General features: G+C 43.5%; 1 protein-coding gene across 3 annotated transcripts in view; it reads left to right on the top strand.

Moving 5' to 3' along the window:
• The window catches only part of arhgap46a (Rho GTPase activating protein 46a), a 34,059-nt gene that overhangs the window by 1,731 nt on the left and 13,523 nt on the right, over positions 1-18,805 (top strand). For 2 of the 3 annotated variants that reach the window (XM_074669906.1, XM_074669914.1), the window contains exon 2: positions 11,142-11,633. In XM_074669906.1, the coding sequence (XP_074526007.1) occupies positions 11,142-11,633 (492 nt within the window). Of the gene's footprint in view, positions 1-2,099; positions 2,328-11,141; positions 11,634-18,805 lie in introns of those variants that run through there. The other variant, XM_074669923.1, reaches the window with a different exon arrangement.

Here is an 18,805-nt window from a genome sequence, read left to right as displayed (position 1 = left end):
AAAGGGTCTCTCAGGAGTCAGACACAAGACAACAAACCAGGACTGTGCATTCAAATGTGGATCTTTTGTCAAGGACAAGGCAGGATGTCAGTCCCACAGAGGATTAGACAAAGCAGTGGACAAATATGTTTGCCTGAGGAGAGGAATTGATTTATAAGCCCATGCTCTGGTGACAGTTCCTCACTGACATGTTTTTAAGTTAATAACTGTGTCAGATTATTTTGACATAAAGCTTCAAATCTCATTTTCCAGCGTTTACTCCTCCCTTTCCTCCCTCCTGTGTTGTAATCCCGGTCACATTCATGTGAACCTCAACAAGCCTTGTTACCTGATTTTAATTCTCTATGGCCTGCCACAGTAACTCCATTAGGAGGTTAAGGTGATTTGCCCAAACACTTTTATCTGTACCTGTTCAGCATCCAACGTCTCAAACCTTTCCCCTCCAGGGATTAAAAACTGGGTTAAACTCTTGGCCCACACTGGATTGAACTTGACGCTGAATGTGCTGATCATCACCCTCCGGCATTAGAAGGGATGATAACTTGTTAAAGATTCTTAGAAAGGCTGTTAGGGTGAATACGTCTTCTGCTTGTAAAGAGCTGAACATGCCTACATGAGCTCAGATCAGTGTGTAAAGACTAGAGGTCGACCGATAGGGGTTTTTTTTGGGCCGATGCCGATGCAGATGCTTTCCAAATTTGGGCAGCCGATGCCGATATGCATAGCTGATTTTTCCAATTTGATATTCAGGCCGATTGTTAAATAAATATATATTTATCACATTTTTGTGAAACGCAGCAATTTCTGAGCAACTAAAAGAAATCTATTACAACAAGTCATGTCCAGTCCTCTGAACATTTATTCAGTTTTCAAAACAATGAAATATTTTGTCTGAGTAAACACACAATGTAACAAGCAGTAGTGAACATTCACACTCTTCTTAAAATGTCAAAAAAGAAATTTAAACTTACTAATATAATTTGAACAAAAGTATGTAATGTATTCAAGTGGTTCCACAAGTTTGAGGTGCTCATCTTTTTTGTGCCTGATCAAAAATTGCGTCATTTTATACAACGGATCAAAAATCAGCTTTTTAAAAGAAAATACAGCCGATGGCCGATAGAGACAAATGTCCAAATATCGGCCCGATATATCGGCCGGCCAATATATCGGTCTACCTCTAGTAAAGACGCTCTGCATGGTTGAAAAAGAAGATAAAATATAATCATAGTTCATTGATGTTAGTCAGAACAGTCGGGCTGAGACGTGACAAAATTGTCACAAAGAGACCAAAATGCTTTTGCGTCTTAAATGCAGCATCACAATAATGTCCCTCTGGTGCAAACTCAGTTTTTACGAGGAAATATGAATTCATGTATATTTAGTTGAACCGCGGGCCTCGATTAAATCATAATCCACCCCTCGTCCCCCCTGAGGCTCAGACAGACCCAGCTTTAACATCTTCACCAGTCTGCTCCTGCAGCCTGAAGGGCCTGGTGTCTGCTCCTTCAACTTCCTCCAGAGACAATTCAGCTGATTCTTTCCTGTGTGGCTCCACTGACCCCCCACTCACCCTGCTACCCTGCCCTGGGATTAGACCCTGGCCTCGTTTGTCATGTCAGCAGGGGAGGAATCAGAGGGAAGGCTGTGGTCCAGCTCAAAATGAATGTACAAATTGGGCAAATGGGTCAGAATAGAAAATGTTGTTTTGGCAATACAATGACGGCACAAACTGAAACAGTTCATTTATCGTACACGGGACCCTGAATAAACCGACAGAAATAACTTTGGACAATGAATGTGTAGAGTTATTAAGCACAATTACACTCTAATAGGTTCATTCATATCTCTTGTTTGGACAAGTGACCCCATTGTTGGATTGCTGACAGCTGGTGTACTGGACAGAAAGGCCGGCCTGTATGTGGTAAACACCCTGATCCCAACACAGACTCTTCTGCACATGTTCACTCTCGTCCGGAGTCTCATCTGACCTGAAAACCCCCATGTGGTCCTCCACTGTGGAGAGGGGTGGATGTTAGGATGGACAGGGACTTCTGGCCCCTATAAAAGGCTGTTTCGTGACCGGGGTAGTATCTCAGACTGATGGTGACTGTTGCCTGGATGGTAAGGACGCCGGGAGCTCCCAGCATTTCTGCAGAAATCTGCTGCATTAGTGGGAGAAGAGAGGACAGTGAGACAATACCCTCCATACAGAGACCTCGGCGCTGCTTCTCTGGAGTTTGTTTGTAGGTGGATTACAGCGAGGTTATCTGAAGCTACATTCAAGACGGCCAACACAAAAATGTTCTGCTGGATCTGGTTGTGAGGTAGGCTCTATTATCTGAAATCTCATGAAGAATCAGTTTGTTGCAGGGAAGTGGGAATGAATTCACTGAGGCCATGTAAAATCGCTTGTTGGAAAGCAGCATGGGAACGACGGGCCTCGCTGAAGGTGGCTGGAGGATCTTGTGAGATCCAGTCTAATCCAGTGCCAATGGAAAGGGGAAACTGTCTCGAGTTCTGGATTAGGGCAGCTGTTGAAGGAGGTCAGCCCCAGACCTCGTATACACGTCCCAGGCTCCGCCTTGCCCTGTCTCTCATTGGCTGGGCCCCCCTGTGTGGAGGCAACACACGGGGTTCCCGTTGAATAAGGTCTGCCTGTTGATATGACAATAGCCTGCATTGTGTGTATCATCACAGGCAGCAGAGTGGGGTGAATTTCACAGGCTTTGTAATGCATATGGCGGTGAGTCATCACAGGACATTCTTGTCAACTCAGTTACCCATTTTATGTTCACACAGAGACTTAGAATAGCAAGAAACTACCAGTGACTCGTAGGAATGAAAAAGTCTTTTTTTTTTTCACCAGATCAGAGTTCTCGTGTGTGTGTGCGTGTGTGTGTGTGTGTGTGAGTCTTTCAAACACACAACAAAGTGCTTTGTGTTCTTTAGGCTTGATGACAGAGTAGAGGCTACATTTTGCAGAAACCTTCAAATAAAGACCTGTTGCATTTTTTACAACACGGCAGTTTTAAAATGGACCATGTGTAACGTTGGCACACTGGGGTATAAGTCGAGCTCATGGCACAATGAAACTGGACCATCTGGTTCTTGCAGTTGTATCATGCTGTCACCCTTGTGACTCATGAGTGGCAATCACGCTCTGCCCGGGAACCGTGATGGTAATAAAAGAGTTTATTGACAGTGTGATCATGAACTATTCAGCGATAAGAACACGTAGAGTTGTGTGGTTTGTATTACATAATTAATAAGACTGCCCTCTGGCTTTTTTTTTTTTTCAATCTGGGAAGTGATGTCCAAACAGAAGCTTCCTTCCAGTATCAGCAGCTTGTTAGTGTTCGTTGGAGTAGAGCTAAAGCGTCTACTCCACCATTCGTCTTCATCCTCCCACCTCCCCACAGCCCGTCTGCCAGATATGCAGATGTGGTTGTGTTAAGGTATTGAAGGGTTTTACCTCTCCTTGGGAACTCTACTCACTGGTTCCTGGGTTGACTCACATGAGGCCGGCTCAATCATGCTTGACGTGTCTTTCAGTGAAAGACGACCCCCAAACTTGTTTGCCAATGTCAGCACACGATGAGTGAGGAATGGACACCGACAACTGTTGCTGATGGGTGGGGGTTAAGGAGGAAAAAAAAGGAGGAGGGTGAAGTCGAGAGGAAAGCTGAAAAATGTCTAAGGCCAGCAACGTGGTTCAGTTGGAAATGGTGTTTGTCATTGGATAGGCTGAAACAGCAGATCTATTGTACTGGTTTTGTTGACATGGTTATCACAGGGACATCTGTGTGTAGTAGGTCAAATTAGTATAACTTTGCTTTATGTGAATATGATGGAGGCGTCTTTGGCCTCAAGTTAGATCAACTCTTTCACACCGCTGAACTGCAGAAACCAGTGACCTGCAGAAGACAGAAACAAACATTAATGTGGAGCCACTACACTGGAAGATAAACCTGACAAAGGACTAAAGAATAAACTCAACAGGCCGTGTGCAGCCCTGTGGGTTTGCTGTACAAAGCTCATCTCTGTTAAAGTCATAGAAGGGGATAAATATCCAGCATCTTAACTCCCAGCATTCACTTTACGAGGGTTTCTGTGGAGATGGACGCCAAGCTGCTTCTCAAAAGTCCATTACTGTGTAACAGACTCAGCAGTCTTTGTAAAGGTTTGTTTGATGGTAAAATAAAACACACACATACACACACACACACACACACACACACACAAACAGGGGGCTCAGTTGTCTCGTGAGTTTCACCGACCTCTAACCCTGGTGACAGGACAGGAACGGGAGGTGTTAAACAAAAGGCCCAGAGAATGTGTCTACGACAGGTGCAGCGCTTTTTCTGACATCTGAAACACGTGAACTCTCCCTCTGATTGTTTCTGGACGCATGAGCAGAGATCAACCCACACACACTTCATCGTGTGTCAGATGCGTTTTCAAAAGAAATATTGTGTTGATTGAGGATTTCTAGGAAACAAACATCTCTGGTAAACTGAGTTGGGATTATAGGAAGGATGAGGTTAACCTATCTTGAACCTTGCATGTCATGTATGTTGATTAGGCCTGTCACGATAATCAATAAATCGATTAACCGAACGATAAATAAAAACGTCCTCGGTAAGTTTGCCAGCCTCGATAAACTGACAAGTGCATGCATGTTTGTTTTCCTCCTCTCTTTCGACCAAAGAGGCTGAATGAGAAGATGGCTCACTATGTCTTTCTTTCCTAACGTCGGGGTGCACAGGTTCTATAGCGGATTTATAGCGGAGTGAGCATCCGTCAAAAATGCGATCTCTGGCATCTTTTGCAACGGGGCTGCTCTCACACGCTAATACGAGTGATGGCATGAAAGATACGGTTCTTAAGCCGCCTGCCACAGTCCCAGTGTGGGAATATTTTGTTTTTTATCAGAATGAACAAAGTGTGAGCTCATGAACACCAACGAGCTGATATGTCACATTTGTTTGAAAATAGTGGCGACGAAGAAGAAGAAGAAGGGGAGGTGCAGCAGAGCCTTGTTCTTTGACAATCCGCTCTTACTGAGACTTTTGGTCTGCAAAGTAAATAGAAATAAAAGCGCCAAATGGTGGGCGCTCAAAGACAGCTACATTGCTATAGAAATGCAGCCCTTCAATACGGTTGAAAGTCAGAAATGTTAAAAATGTTTGACAGACAGTACGGATTGACTGGGAAAAAATACATGTTACAAACAATTCAGGAACTGTATAAACTCCCTTTAATTTAGGCTATAGTTTTTATTGTTTTTTTTTTTGGAGTTTTGTTTTTTGTTTAGAGTCAGGGTCTATGTTTTATTGTTTTTGATTAGTATTAATTATTTTCATTGACATGTATTTTTTTCTAAAAGAGAGTCCATTTCATTTTCATTGTATTTTTTTCTCTTACTTGTTTGTTAAATTTATTATATTTTTTGTTTAATTTATTTTATTTAAAAGATCCTGACCTTTTCATTACAGTTAAATACTCTTAATAAATTAAAGTTTCCTGCTTTTGATATGGTGTACTCACTTTATTATCCCATTTATCATAATTACATCAATGAAAAAAATGGGGAAAAAAAACAAAATAACATTGACAATAATATCGTTTATCAGCAATAATATTTTGGAAAATTATCGTCTAACAAAATTTGTGATCATGACAGGCCTACTTACAACATATAACAACTTGTTCACATGCAAGAATAGTTTTTGTATATTAACAACAACTCCATGGCCACAGAAGTCGGCGCACTGAGCTTCTGATTAACCTTTTCTTCAAACAGAGCGACTGTAACTGCAGCCACGCTCTCAGGAGCAGGACGTGTCCCTGCTCCTGTTTTACAATATTTAGATAAGCAGGTTACCTAGCAGCTGTGCCGAATAGACTTTTTGCATTAATACTTCATCAAACAGAAGCCTGCTTCAGGATGATCACTCCCTCTATTATATGGGAGCACATGTCTCTGCTCGCTCAGTAAGTGCAGGTCACCAGCAGCTTCTCATTGTTACTACATTTCCAAAGCGTTTGTACGTACGGAGCAGTACTGTTTGTTTTCCTTCCTCTCAACTGAGCACTGACTCATTGAAGGCCAGGATCTGAGCCTAGTGTCTGAGGTGTAAGAATCTTTTACGCCTCTGAAAAGGAAATAGCAGATCTGTAAATAAACCAACCAGTGTGGACTTTGGAGCTTGCTGCAGTACGCGATGAACAGAGCGCTAAGGTTTCAGAGATGAATGGCAGAGTTTGTGTTCAGACTCAGCTGGCATGGTTCCACCAGGGAGGCTCAGAAAAACAGCTCAGAGTGGTCGGCTGTGTGAAGGAGTCAGATGTTACCTGATAGAAGTCTTAACTGGTAAACGAAGCTTAGCCCTCTCATGGGTTTGTCTGTTATCTCACCTCAACAAGTTCATGGATAAGTGAGTGTAGTTACAGTCATTTGGGTCAGTGTCTGGAGATATCTTATCGCTTCATCAGAAATGCCACAATAGCAGCGAAGCAATAAGCTGCATTTCAGCCTTTACAAGATTATCTGATGAAACAGTGCTGCTCCGCTTGGTCAAAACTTAATACAACACAGAGAAAACAGACGATTTCTCTTTCTTTATCTTTCAGGACAACATCAACAACCACATTGGTATTCAAGTTTGTTTGAAATGCAAAGCAGGACAATGACACAAGGCTGCTTGTTGCTCTATTCATAGTGAATGCATTGTCCAGTCCTCTATGTTTACAGCTGCTGGGAAAAGAGCCATTTACACTTTGGCGATGGCTTCGAACAATGGGGCAGATTCCATGAGCTATATTCTGTTGTTTCCCTCACTCTGGGAAACGGCTCTCGGTTCTGGTTATTTTGGGAGCTGGCTGTAAAATTACAGATGATGAATGGAGTATTTCTCCTACAGGGGGACTAGAAGAAACCGGGTGGTTAGGAAGGTGTGCTCATGTTCAGGACTGTGTCAGTGTTTGCTGATAGAAATAGTTTTGTACACAAGGATTATTTATTGAAATGCTTTTTCTGCAAAGTCTTTTATAACTGAGGGTAACAATTTCATCGATTCTGTCAGAATTAGTGAAACACTTCTCAGCTCAGTGCTCATGTTTACTGAAAGCACACAGGGCTGCTCCTGGACCATGCAACTCCCTTTTTGATTAGATTTGAGTTTCCTCAGGGGTGAATCAGATGCTATGCCCCACAGTCACAGGACCATGTGTGTAAGTTAATTTTAGTTCAATATAAAACATTTCAGTCCGAGTTAAACTTTGCCGTGCCGCCGTAGACTGCATTCCAAACCATTTATGAACATTTGCAGCGTGAGGCGAACTGCTGGGGCTGCTTGGAGTCATGCGCTGCTTTTCTACGCCGTCTTCTCAGGTCAGGGAACAGCCTGGAGCCAAGTGGTATGAGGTAGACCTCCTGGGTATTAAAAGCAGAAACCTCTCACTGGATATACAGAGCACCCAGGATGGCGTTCCTTTGAACCAGTGTTTCACTTCAGAGCGCGAAAATCAGATTGCTGATTGTGTAGAGTCAGGGATCTGATGTTACAGCACTTCTCCTGGCGAGTCTTTTCATAGTAGACAAACTCATGTGCTGCTTTTATCTCTTTTTGTTTGACCGCTCCCTAAAGCGATGTTCCAGGGATTCCAGGACCTGAACACCGGCCCGTCTTCCTGCTTATCTGGTCGTGTCAACAGAGCCCAGCAGGCTTTCTCTCAACTCTAACTGCTATTTATTTACACTGAGGGAACAGTCCTTACGCAACCACTACACCCTGTGCTGGTCAACTCACCCGCCAGGGCCTCCACAAACGACCCTTAAACCCAAGTTTCTGGTTGCAGAGTTGTTTGATTCAGCCTGAGCAGGTTTCAGCAGACAACTCAGTGAAGGAATTTTGGGCTCACAAAGACAAACACAAAGTCTTCACTTGCTTTCTCTCCATGTTCACAAGGGACTGATTTATCTTGATTCAGACACAAACTGCACACACACACACACACACACACACACACACACACACACACAGGGTGATGACAAACATAGCGCTTAATAACAAGGAATGCAGCATGGAGGGATCAGTTTCTCGGTGTGGGAAGGCCTCTTTTGGAGCAGTAAAAGGATGAAGGCTCTGGTATGTGTGGGGTGCTGTTGACTGTTTAGCCTCGGCTTTGAATGCCCTATTATTTGCAAGGCTGCCCGCCCATGAAGTGTTACGGATCTAATTAGTCTAAAAATCATCTTCTGATAGTCAGGACCTCTCGCTCTGTCACACTACGCTGACTTCCACTTTCTTCAAACACATTCAACACAAAGCATTTTTTATTCTGATTTTCTTAAGCTCCATTCAATAGGAAAAGGGGATAAAAATACTCTATAAAATCAACTACGCATGGAGTCCGCTGTGGTTGGGGCTAGGCCTGTCACGATAATCATTAAATCGATTAACCGAACGATAAATAAAAATGTCCTCGGTAGGCTTGCCAGCCTCGATAAACTGACACGTGCATGCATGTTTGTTTTCCTCCTCTCTTTCGACCAAAGAGGCTGAATGAGAAGATGGCTCACTACGTCTAACTTTCCTAACATCGGGGTGCATAGGTTCTATAGCGGATATAGCGGATTTGTAGCGGAGTGAGCATCTGTCAAAATGCGATCTTTGGCATCTTTCGCGACGGGGCTGCTCGCGCTTACACACGGAGAGAGCTGAAGTGAGCGTCCAGAGGGTTAAGGAGGAAACACACGCTGATACAGTTCGTAAGCCGCCTGCCACAGTCCCAGTGTGGGAATATTTTGTTTTTTTTATCAGAATGAACAAAGTGTGAGCTCATGAACACCAATGAGATGATATGTCGCATTTGTTTGAAAATAGTGGCGACGACAAAGAAGAAGAAGGAGGTGCAGCGGAGCCTTGTTCTTTGACAATCCGCTCTTACTGAGGCTTTTGGTCTGCAAAGTAAATAGAAACAAAAGCGCCAAATGGTGGGCGCTCAAAGATGGCTACATTGCCAAAGAAATGCAGCCCTTCAGTACGGTTGAAAGCCAGAAATGTTAAAAATGTTTGACAGACAGTACGGATTGACTGGGAAAAAGAACATGTTACAAACTATTTAGAGTTTTGTTCTTTCTTTAGAGACAGGGTCTATGTTTTATTGTTTTTGATTAGTATTAATTATTTTCATTGACATGTATTTTTTTCTAAAAGAGAGTCCATTTCATTTTCATTGTATTTTTTTCTCTTTCTTGATTGTAAAATTTATCATATTTGTTGTTTAATTTATTTCATTTAAAAGATCCTGACCTTTTAATGACAGTTAAATACTCTTCAGAAATTAAAGTTTCTTGCTTTTGATATGGTGTACTCACTTTATTATCCCATTTATCATAATTACATCAATGAAAAAATGGAAAAAAAAATCAATATAATATTGACAATCATATCGTTAATCGGCAATAATATTTTGGAAAATTATCGTCTTGCAAAATTTGTTATTGTGACAGGCCTAGTTGGGGCTCTTTGCCTGGTGTGAGGGATTAGACCAGATGGCTTCCCAGCATAGAGCTGAGGGACACGCAGGTGGACAGTATGGAGAAGGTCCTTCCATCCTCTTCATGGCCTTTCAATGTGATCCAACTGTTAAAACTGACCTGAAGAGAGTTTGTGCTGGCACCTCTTAAAAATCACTCTGACGCTTTATTTTTGATGAACAGGTACCTGAAACGTCTCGAGGCCTCGTAGTTAAAAAGGAGAACAGCTGTTGTAGTCAACAGGGTGACATTGTAACCGTGGCAGACCTCAGAGGAACCAAACTGCTCTGTGTCTATTTCTGAGCTGGGGGTGCACACAGGGTTGAGTTGGCAGGCACATGGGCATCAGCTGTGGGTATCTTTTCCACGCTGAGCTCTGTGCCCTCTCTGATCATCACAGGTAGCCTGGACAGCATGGACGTACCACAAATAACCGTGACAGAAAGAAGAGAAGCTTTTTGTCCTGAGAGATCTGGGAAAAGATCCAATCCCATGGTGGATTTTGTGACTCAAAATCCTCCCTGTTGGCACTTTTCTCCTAAAGATACCAGGCCAGAGTTAGGAGGGATTTTGAAAGAAGAGAAATGACCCAGCCTTGCCAGGACCCTGAAGTGGTCATCACCAGAGACTATAAAGGAGGACTGTGAATCCTTCCTCTGGCTCTATCTGCTGTGTCTGAGACTTGATAAAGGACTCTCACTGGCTGTTTGCAGTGTTTCTGTTCCCACATGGATTTTCTGGCACAGTTAGGGCCTGCGTTGAGGGAAGTAGATCAAAGGGGACATAAAAGAGCCGCTAAAGGATAGCATGACCTGGATATACGACACCCGCAGACTGCAGTCTTTGCTTATTTGTCAAACATTGTCCCTGATTTAATGTATGTAGCTAAAGCACATCATCATGCTTTGTGATGGGAGGATTCAGTTGCAGTATGTGAGTTTAATTCGAGTAGTGTCCCATAATATTTCCTGAAATCCAGGTTATGATCTAATTGCATGTAATTGGTTGCCTCTCTTATCTGTGCCTCATGTGTGTACTTTCCCGTAAACTAGGTTGTCTTGTTCCCTGTTTCTCTTTCTGTCTCCATCCCTTTTTTTTTTTTTTTTTTGCAGCTCCCCTCTCCACTGTCCTTTTTGTTGTCAGTGTGTATTGTGCTGACCTGGCTGCTGCCACTCTGTGATTGTAGTTGAGCTCATTGGTTTTTGCAGTAGTAGCACTCGCAGCGTGTCGGTCTCTTTTGGCCCTGCTGACTCCATGCCTGGTGTCTCACTGAGTGTGTCCACCTGTCTCTTTATTCAGGAAACACACGTACAAACCGTCACTCCTTCTGCTCTGTCGCCTGCCATCGAGATGATATCATTGGTAACACACACACAGATACAGATGGAAACGTGTAGGGGATACAAACATGGGCTCTCTTCCCATATTGGCATATTTTGGCCTCTCAGTCTGTCAAACAGTGTGAGTTGTTTACTTCTTGTCGAGTGGATTAGTACTCAGGCGTGACCGGAGGCTCTTGTGCTTCATCACGTTCTGTTTCGGGATCGCCTATTGCTATTTCTGCTAACGCTTTTTCACTTTCCTTCTCATTCAGCTCTGATTGGGTGGAGATCCTGGAGCCACGCTCCCGCGAGCGTATGTACGTGAACTTGACCACAGGCGAGTGTGGCTGGGACCCGCCCTCAGGTGTTCCTGTCCGCCAGGCAGATGGTAACCAGTGGTGGGAGCTGTTCGACCCCCACAGCGGCCGCTTCTACTACTACAACTCCACCGGGCGACGCACCGTCTGGCATCGACCCCAGGGAGCTGATGTCGTTCCCCTGTCCCAGCTTCAAGCCATGAGGCGATGCAGCGAGGCCAAGCGGGCAGGAGGGGTCTTGGATAGGCCCCACCACGGAACAACAGGGAGTGTCAGCAGCGTAGGGAGCCAGGGGCCTGAGCAGGATGGAGACAGCCTGGCCCCCAGACCCGTGGAGACCACTGAAGAGGCTGCTAATGCCAAACTGGACCCTGCAGTGGACAGCAGGGTGCAAGGAGACGGGAGCAGCAGCGACTACAGCTCAGAGGGCAGCAAAGACCCACAGAGGTAAGCGTGTCAGTAGCTCCTACAGTAAATCTGTATTTGTGCTTAATCATTAGTGGATCATATTACCAGGAGAAAAGTGGAGGAATGTGATAATCATCGCAGCATGTGGCACTGTGAGGTGTAATCACTTTCAAATGTTCTCGCTATGAGAATTATTTTGACTTTTGACCGCTGGGACCGAGCTGGAACTGCTCTTTTATTTTCATTCTCACTTATCTGAACATTCCATATGGTCCATGTTTCCATACTTTCGCCTGCGAACCGTGCTCAGCCATTTAAGCAAATCGCTACCAAATGGGAGAGCGGTCAGTCATACTACAGAGCAGGACATCCCCCCCTCACGCTAGGGTTAGTGATGCAGAACGGCCCTTAACAGTAAGTCATTCAGAGACCCCATCACATGCTCTGCGTTGCGGCCTCATCCAAACCACCATCTCTCCCCTCAAAGCTAGATTCCAAACATGCCACTCCTGTTTCCCCTGGCACAGGGCCACTGAGGCCGTCTTAGTGTCCTTATGTGTGTGCACCACCACCACCACCCTGCCCCGATGTTCATTACATTTTCCTAAAACAAATCTCAGCCCCGGGCCATCAAAGGCCGTAATGCCTCTTATGGGTGCGAGCTTAAATCTGCATGCATGAGAGGCATGTGAGAGAGTGTTGTCTGTGGTTAATAACAAGCAGAACCGCTACATTCCAGCTGCATATAAACAAGGCAGACCCCGACGCTTTTCAGAGACGCTGCTGTGGCGACTTCAGCTCTCGGGTTCCTCCTGGCGCCCTTCTTGTGCCTTATTTAGGGCATTAGGAGGCCTCTCCTCTGACCCCTGGCTCCTTTGGGATCCCAAAAAGACGATGGGGAAACCAATTGGTCAGTCATGGCTGGAGGCCTTGTTGTCTCACCTCTGCCGGAGTGTTAAAACCCCCGTCTTTACCCCAGTGATTCAACCTTTCCCAGACCCCGGGCTGTCTCCGCTTTCAACAATAGCCAGCTGTGTTCCTCAGAGGAAGCAGAGGACTCTCTGGGCCACAGAGGTTCGATACCCCACTTAGGCACATGGCTCCTCACATGCTCAGCAGCCTCCATCTCTCTCAGCAGGTAATTAGAAACTGCCACGAACGCACCGAGGAGGTGGAATGTGACAGCTTAAAATGTATGAAAACAAACAGTGAGTCATGCTTCCCTTCAGCTTGAGGCCCGGCTTATTGATAACCACAAGGATCAATAGGCAGGAGTGAGGAAGAAAGTTCAAACAAAGGGGTCATAGCTGTTGAGGGTTAGCTAATCGTTCTGTCCCGTCCGGAGCAGCAGACTGTTCAGAGCTTTCATGTGAGCAAAGTCCTCTTCCCCCCTTTTTTTTGGTGTTTTCTATTTTTGGTCGTCACTTTTCTTTACAGTGATGAAGTATTTCATCGTTTAAAGTTCCTCAAAGTTTGCCTGAACATCTTAGCTAAACCAGAAATGCAGCGCCCTGTTTTTCCCTTTCCTTTTTCTCAGCAGAGACAAAATGTTATTAATTTCTGACCTTTGAAAAACAATGCTGCTCTTTGTAGGGATGGGCTGATCCCAGTTCATCCAACATCAGTTTCCTTTTGTCTAGGTCTATTAATAAATCTGTTCATGAGAGATAGAAGAGTTTCCACACAACACACCCTGTGTGTTAGTCTGACTACTGGTCATTAGATACCGCTTCCCCTCTCCACGTGTCCCACCCTCTCTTTGTGAGGCTCATATCTTTGAATTTGTCGGTGTTCTTGCCTGTAGGAAAAAAAAAAACTCCATGTGAGTGCTCTTACATGTCTGCCACGGTGCCAAATCTGTTACTCATTGCCAAAGTCTTATCACATGTCCTGGGAATTTCAGGGTACTCTGAGCCTGTGGAGCTCATCAGGGAAGTACCGTGGGCTCCAGAGGTAAACATGTCAGTCACATGTGGTTCTGTGCACAGGAAAGAAAAAGCACACTGATGTCTTTCCCTGACACAGGAGACGGAGCTGATGGTGTTACAGATCAGCTAGTTTATAACACCTGCATCGAGTTTACCCACCTTTAGTCCGTGTGTCTGTGTCGTCAGCCAGATCACATCTGCACCGGATTTTACCTTAGATGGTGTGTGATCTGTGTGTATGCCTGAATCCTGTGTGTGTGTGTGTGTGTGTGTGTGTGTGTGTGTGTGTGTGTGTGTGTGTGTGTGTGTGTGTGTGTGTGTGTGTGTGTGTGTGTGTGTGGGCTCTTTGCCCCTGAGCTTTCAGGTTACAGAGGACCTGCTGGGTCTGAGTAGATGTTAAACGTCTGCTGAGGACACATGACAGCATGGTGGAAGAAAAGTGACCCGAGGTGGTTCACATCAGGGTCACAGCACTGCTTTTGTCTTATGGGCTGGCCTGAGGCAGATAATGGGCCACTAAAAGGAACAAAGGATCTCACTTAAACCCTGTTGTCCCGCAGGGTCAAACGAGAGCTTTCTTTAAGCAGGAAGTCTAGGTATGCTGAGCTGAGGAGAACACCAAATGGCTTGTACACTCCCTCTCATTTGGCCCTGTAATGATATAGCGGTGAAACTGTTTTCATTGAAGGCGGCCATGCTGACATTGGACCCCTAAAACTGGTTTGTCCTGATTGCTGACTGGCTTTGGAAATCTTTTGAATTCTTCCGAAAACTTCAGAAAACTTAAAGTTTGATGCATCAGAGCATTCTCAGATTCAGATAGCTGCTTTGCTGTCCAGACATTTGTCTTTTTGTCTAATGTATTTAAGAGACATACAAACAGATTTCAAGAAAACCCTCTAAAAGTCCCTGATGATACACCTTACAACAAGTCGGAACTAGACTTTAACTTTCTCTTTCAGTTTCAACTGTGGGGATTTTTCTTGAAAAACCTGCAATAAAACCAAAAGCGCTGCAGCCAAAACAAAGTAAAAGAAGTTCCCCTCACGTGCTTGTACTGTCTGGCCGTGAGTCATACAGCAGAAATCACCAGAATGTTTATTTGAGAGAGGAAAAGTGCTTTAGATAGAGTAGATACAGTCTGGATGAGTCACAGTGTCTGCATGTTCGCTGGGGGAGCACAAACCTCTCAGCGTTTCATCTCCCGCCACTCTGAGGTCGCAGCCGCAGCATTTCTGCCCACACTGGAAAGACGTGTTTTATCTCTACACTCCTGGTGTGGTAAGCTCATTTTCAGCCTCTTTCAGATGGTTTTTAACCACCGCTGTTATAATAAAGTTGTATGTTTTTTCCGAAAAGGTTGTACTCTGAACTTTTGATGCTGTGCCAAATTGCTTTCGTCTGGTTAGCTCTGACAATATCCTTTTTTTTTTTTTATCCCTGCGCTCTTTTTTCCACACACCCACATTTCACTGTCTTTCTCATAAAGTCAGGCTTTATGGCTTTCTCAAGAGCTGGATTACACAGACAACTTTATGTGCCTCACTGAGGCTGTGTCTAAAGTCATGATTGTTTTATTTTAGACATCACTAAAAACTCCTTAAAGTTGTCTTGAATGTGACACAACATGTGAACAGGTCACAGGTGTGCTGCTGTAACAGCCTCAGCTGACTTGTAGCATTTGTGTGTTTGTTTTTTGGGTCCTATTTCAAATGAGGCATTGTTCAGCCTCATTTTTGCTCTTTTTCTTATCAATAATGTCTCTTGTCTCTCAATGTAACTGTTTTTTGTGTAAAAAAGCATTTTCAGTTTTTTATCACTCAATGCAAATATTTTTTTTATGGGATTAAACCTCACAAATTAGGTTGCAGATACACTTCCTATGCCCAGAGGCGGGTAGGGCTGAACAATTTATCGTTTTAAAATCGAAATCGCAATTTTAGACAATGCAATTTTGAGATCGCCAAAGCAGCAATTTTATGCAGCGCTCCTGACTGACTCAGGATCTGTTGTGTCAAGTATTATACACATTCTGTTTTACAAATTTGTAGACAATCTATATATTAAAAGTGCTGGTAAGCAGGTCAACAACACAAAGCCTCTGTTTAGGAGTAGAAATTGATGAAAACAGATTATTTATAGTCAGTATTGATAATTGAAAAATTGTGAATTGCAATATCTGCCAGAAAAATTTGATCTTTTCCTAAAATCGTTCAGCCCTACATGTGAATATCCCAAAGTTTGATTTGAAGAAAATCGTGAATTAAATTGAAATCACAATATCTGCCAGAAAAATCGCAATTCAATCTTTTCTTAAAACCGTTCAGCCCTAGAGGCGGGTCTCTCTGGAATCCAGCTGGGTTCGGCCTCTTCTTGCATCTTAAAATGATCCCAGAGGCTGTTTTTGTGCCCAGCCCAGCGCCGCTCTCAGGGTCAGGCAGCGGGAGCCAAAGACATGCTCAAGTGGTAGACATCTTGTCTCAGATGAGGGAGGTGCGTCACTTCAGCTGTTGTGGGACAGCTGGCTTTCAGGAGGTGTCTGACAGGGTGTGGGGGTCCACCAGCTTTTTGTCAAGCCCTAAAAGTCTTTTTATGCTTTTGCTTGATGTTCTTTCATGACTTATTGTTCAAAAGGGAGGAAAAAAATCAACATCCATGGAGTGGAATGGGCACAACGCTGTCCTCAGTGGATCTTCTTTGTCTTGTTAGCTTCCTTCCTTCACACGGATCCAAGGGATCTGATTGGTTTGTTTTCTGAGGTGTTTGCTTAGCAGAAGTTTGGCCTGTGCGACCTCATTTCCTCTTCCTGTCCAGCCAATGTTAATAATAACTTCTGTTTTTCAGACCCCATAACTCCCAGGGGGTATATTTAAGAACATCCAAATCCATATCCCTATCCGCCAAAGTGACTCAGCTGATGACTTTTCCAACAACGGTTATTCCAGGCAGGAAAGAAAGGAGAGACCAAACATCTGCTGACAGCAGAGCTCATGTATTATATTTAGCTGGTTATAGAGGTGACCTGCCCACAGTAATATCCACAGCAACAAGGTGTGTTTGACTGTATTTGTGAGAGTGAGACCCTGAGAGCTGCTGAGACTAATTGAAGTTTGCTGACCTTTAAGTTGATTTGATGCTAATCAGATTATCCCATCGTATTCCAGCGGACCTCTAACTTCATTTTGTCTAACATTTCTCTGAATTACTAAAGAGCTCTGATGCTAGCTCCTGGCTTTAAATGAAGGATTTTGTGTCTGAAGAAGCAGCTGTAGCCTTAGTTTATCTGGCGGTGTCTAGTGTTTTATGCTCGTCGAATAATTGACAGAGATGATGTGTCTGACAGATAAAGACACTCAAGAGTTTGTGACCTCTCATCTTAGGGCTGTACAATTAATCCAATTGAAACTGACACTGCAGCATGATAGAATGCCATTTTCAAATCGCAAAGGCTGCAATTTTTACTTATTTTTATTTTTACTTTTATTTGTTTTTATTTTTATTTTTACTTCATTTTTTTAGACTTTTTTTTATTTTAAGACACAGCACATACATGTATCATTTACTTTTGTGTATATACTTTGTAAACATCTTGTCATTATCAGAACATAAAAAAGCAAAAAACATATAAAAATAAAAAAACTAAAAATAAAAAATAGACAAGTAAAATTATAAATTATAACAACAACAATAATAATAATAATAAACTAAGTGAATAATATAATAATAATAACAAAAAAAATAAAAAATAAATAAAAAACAGATACATATATAAAAATAATTGGACATAAAATAACTAAAAAATCTGAGAAATTATATTAACTAGAAAATAGCTGCAATTACAGTAATGATACAAAAGCTTGTTGTTTCATATGCACCTTCCTTTATCTGTGATTTCTCTAAAGGCTGCAATAAAAAAAAAAAGTTTCATGTGCACAGACATGGAGGCAGTACAATAACTTGTACTTTGCCTTCCTCAAAACTAGCAAAAGTTAGTATGCTGGGTGTTTTTTGGCAAAAAAACCTGTGAGCTACAGAGATCCACAGTAGTATGATCGTGGCTGTCAGTAAAATTTCACATTGTTCCTTTTTTTCCATTGTTTATTTTTTTCTTTCTTTTTCAATTAAAAAGTGTAGGGAAAAATGTTTGTATTTTGACAGTAGTCTTTGTCATATTGGTCATACCATAGAATGACTTAGCCCTTTTTCAGTTTAAACTCTGTGATAAAAAAGCTGCTCATATTCCAAACCTCTCAGCTCCCATTCACACCTGACAGGTGGGCCACTGTTCAACACACCCTGGCTGTTTCCCAAAGCCAAGGTACCTTGCCTTGCCTTGCCTTTGAAGGCAGTGCCTCCGAAGCCACTTCCTTCCAATCCAAGGCAAGTGTCCTGCCTCTGCTCAAAAGGAGATGCTAATGGAACAGCCTACAAAGGCACATTTTGGGAGGAGCTCAGATGCTACAAATATTGTTATAGCTTGCCACTTTTCTACACTTTTTGCTTTTTTATTGTCACATCATTGACACTCTTCAGGTGCAGCTTCTCAGTAAATATAGTTATGTGAGTGACACACAAAAGAGTTAAGTGGTGGACATGGTATAAGTTGTTATTTTCAGAGGTATATTTTGTTACTTACATTTAATTTGGAATTTACCACGCGCCTCCGCTGGTGCGTCTTTTCCTTCCATTTTTTTTCCTTTTTTGTAGATTCACGTGTTGCATGTTGGGTATTTATGGCCGTGGCAAGGCAGCGAAGGATACACCTGTGTATCCTTGGTCAATTAGCCACATGCTAACCAAACGGAGGACATATGCCTCCGGAGGACATGAACATTGGAACAGCACTTGGGCAGCGACTGATGATGTGGATGCCTGCCCACGCCCACTCCACACCCACATCAGACCAAGGCAAGGCAAGGTACCTTGGCTTTGGGAAACAGCCCCTGACTAAACAACCGTCAGAGTGGTTAAGGATAAAGTTCAGACCTGTTCAGAGTTACATAAGAGCCTGACTGTTTCCTGTCCTCTCTCTAGAGGAGGAAGATGGCTCATTCAGGTTCAGTTTCTCCCTCTCTCCCCTCTAATGCTGCTGTTTAGGGAGGCGTTTCCGTGACGATGGCACAGCCATGCATTGTGTGAGGCTCCACACACTGCCACAGAGGCCCCTGAAAGAGCCCTGTGGAATGCCATCCTTCCCGCTCATTCCCTTGCTGCACTCTCCCACGACTAATCCCCACCCCTTCTCATTTACACAAGCTCACACCCTCCTCTGTTGTCTCCCCA

Source organism: Halichoeres trimaculatus, unplaced genomic scaffold (assembly GCF_033239565.1).
Source record: "Halichoeres trimaculatus isolate MK-OKI-2021-1 unplaced genomic scaffold, fHalTri1.1 fHalTri1_scaffold_1, whole genome shotgun sequence".
NCBI classification, from domain to species: Eukaryota; Metazoa; Chordata; class Actinopteri; order Labriformes; family Labridae; genus Halichoeres; species Halichoeres trimaculatus.
Note: the sequence above shows the minus strand (reverse complement) of the source record. Positions and strands in the feature narration are given on the sequence as shown.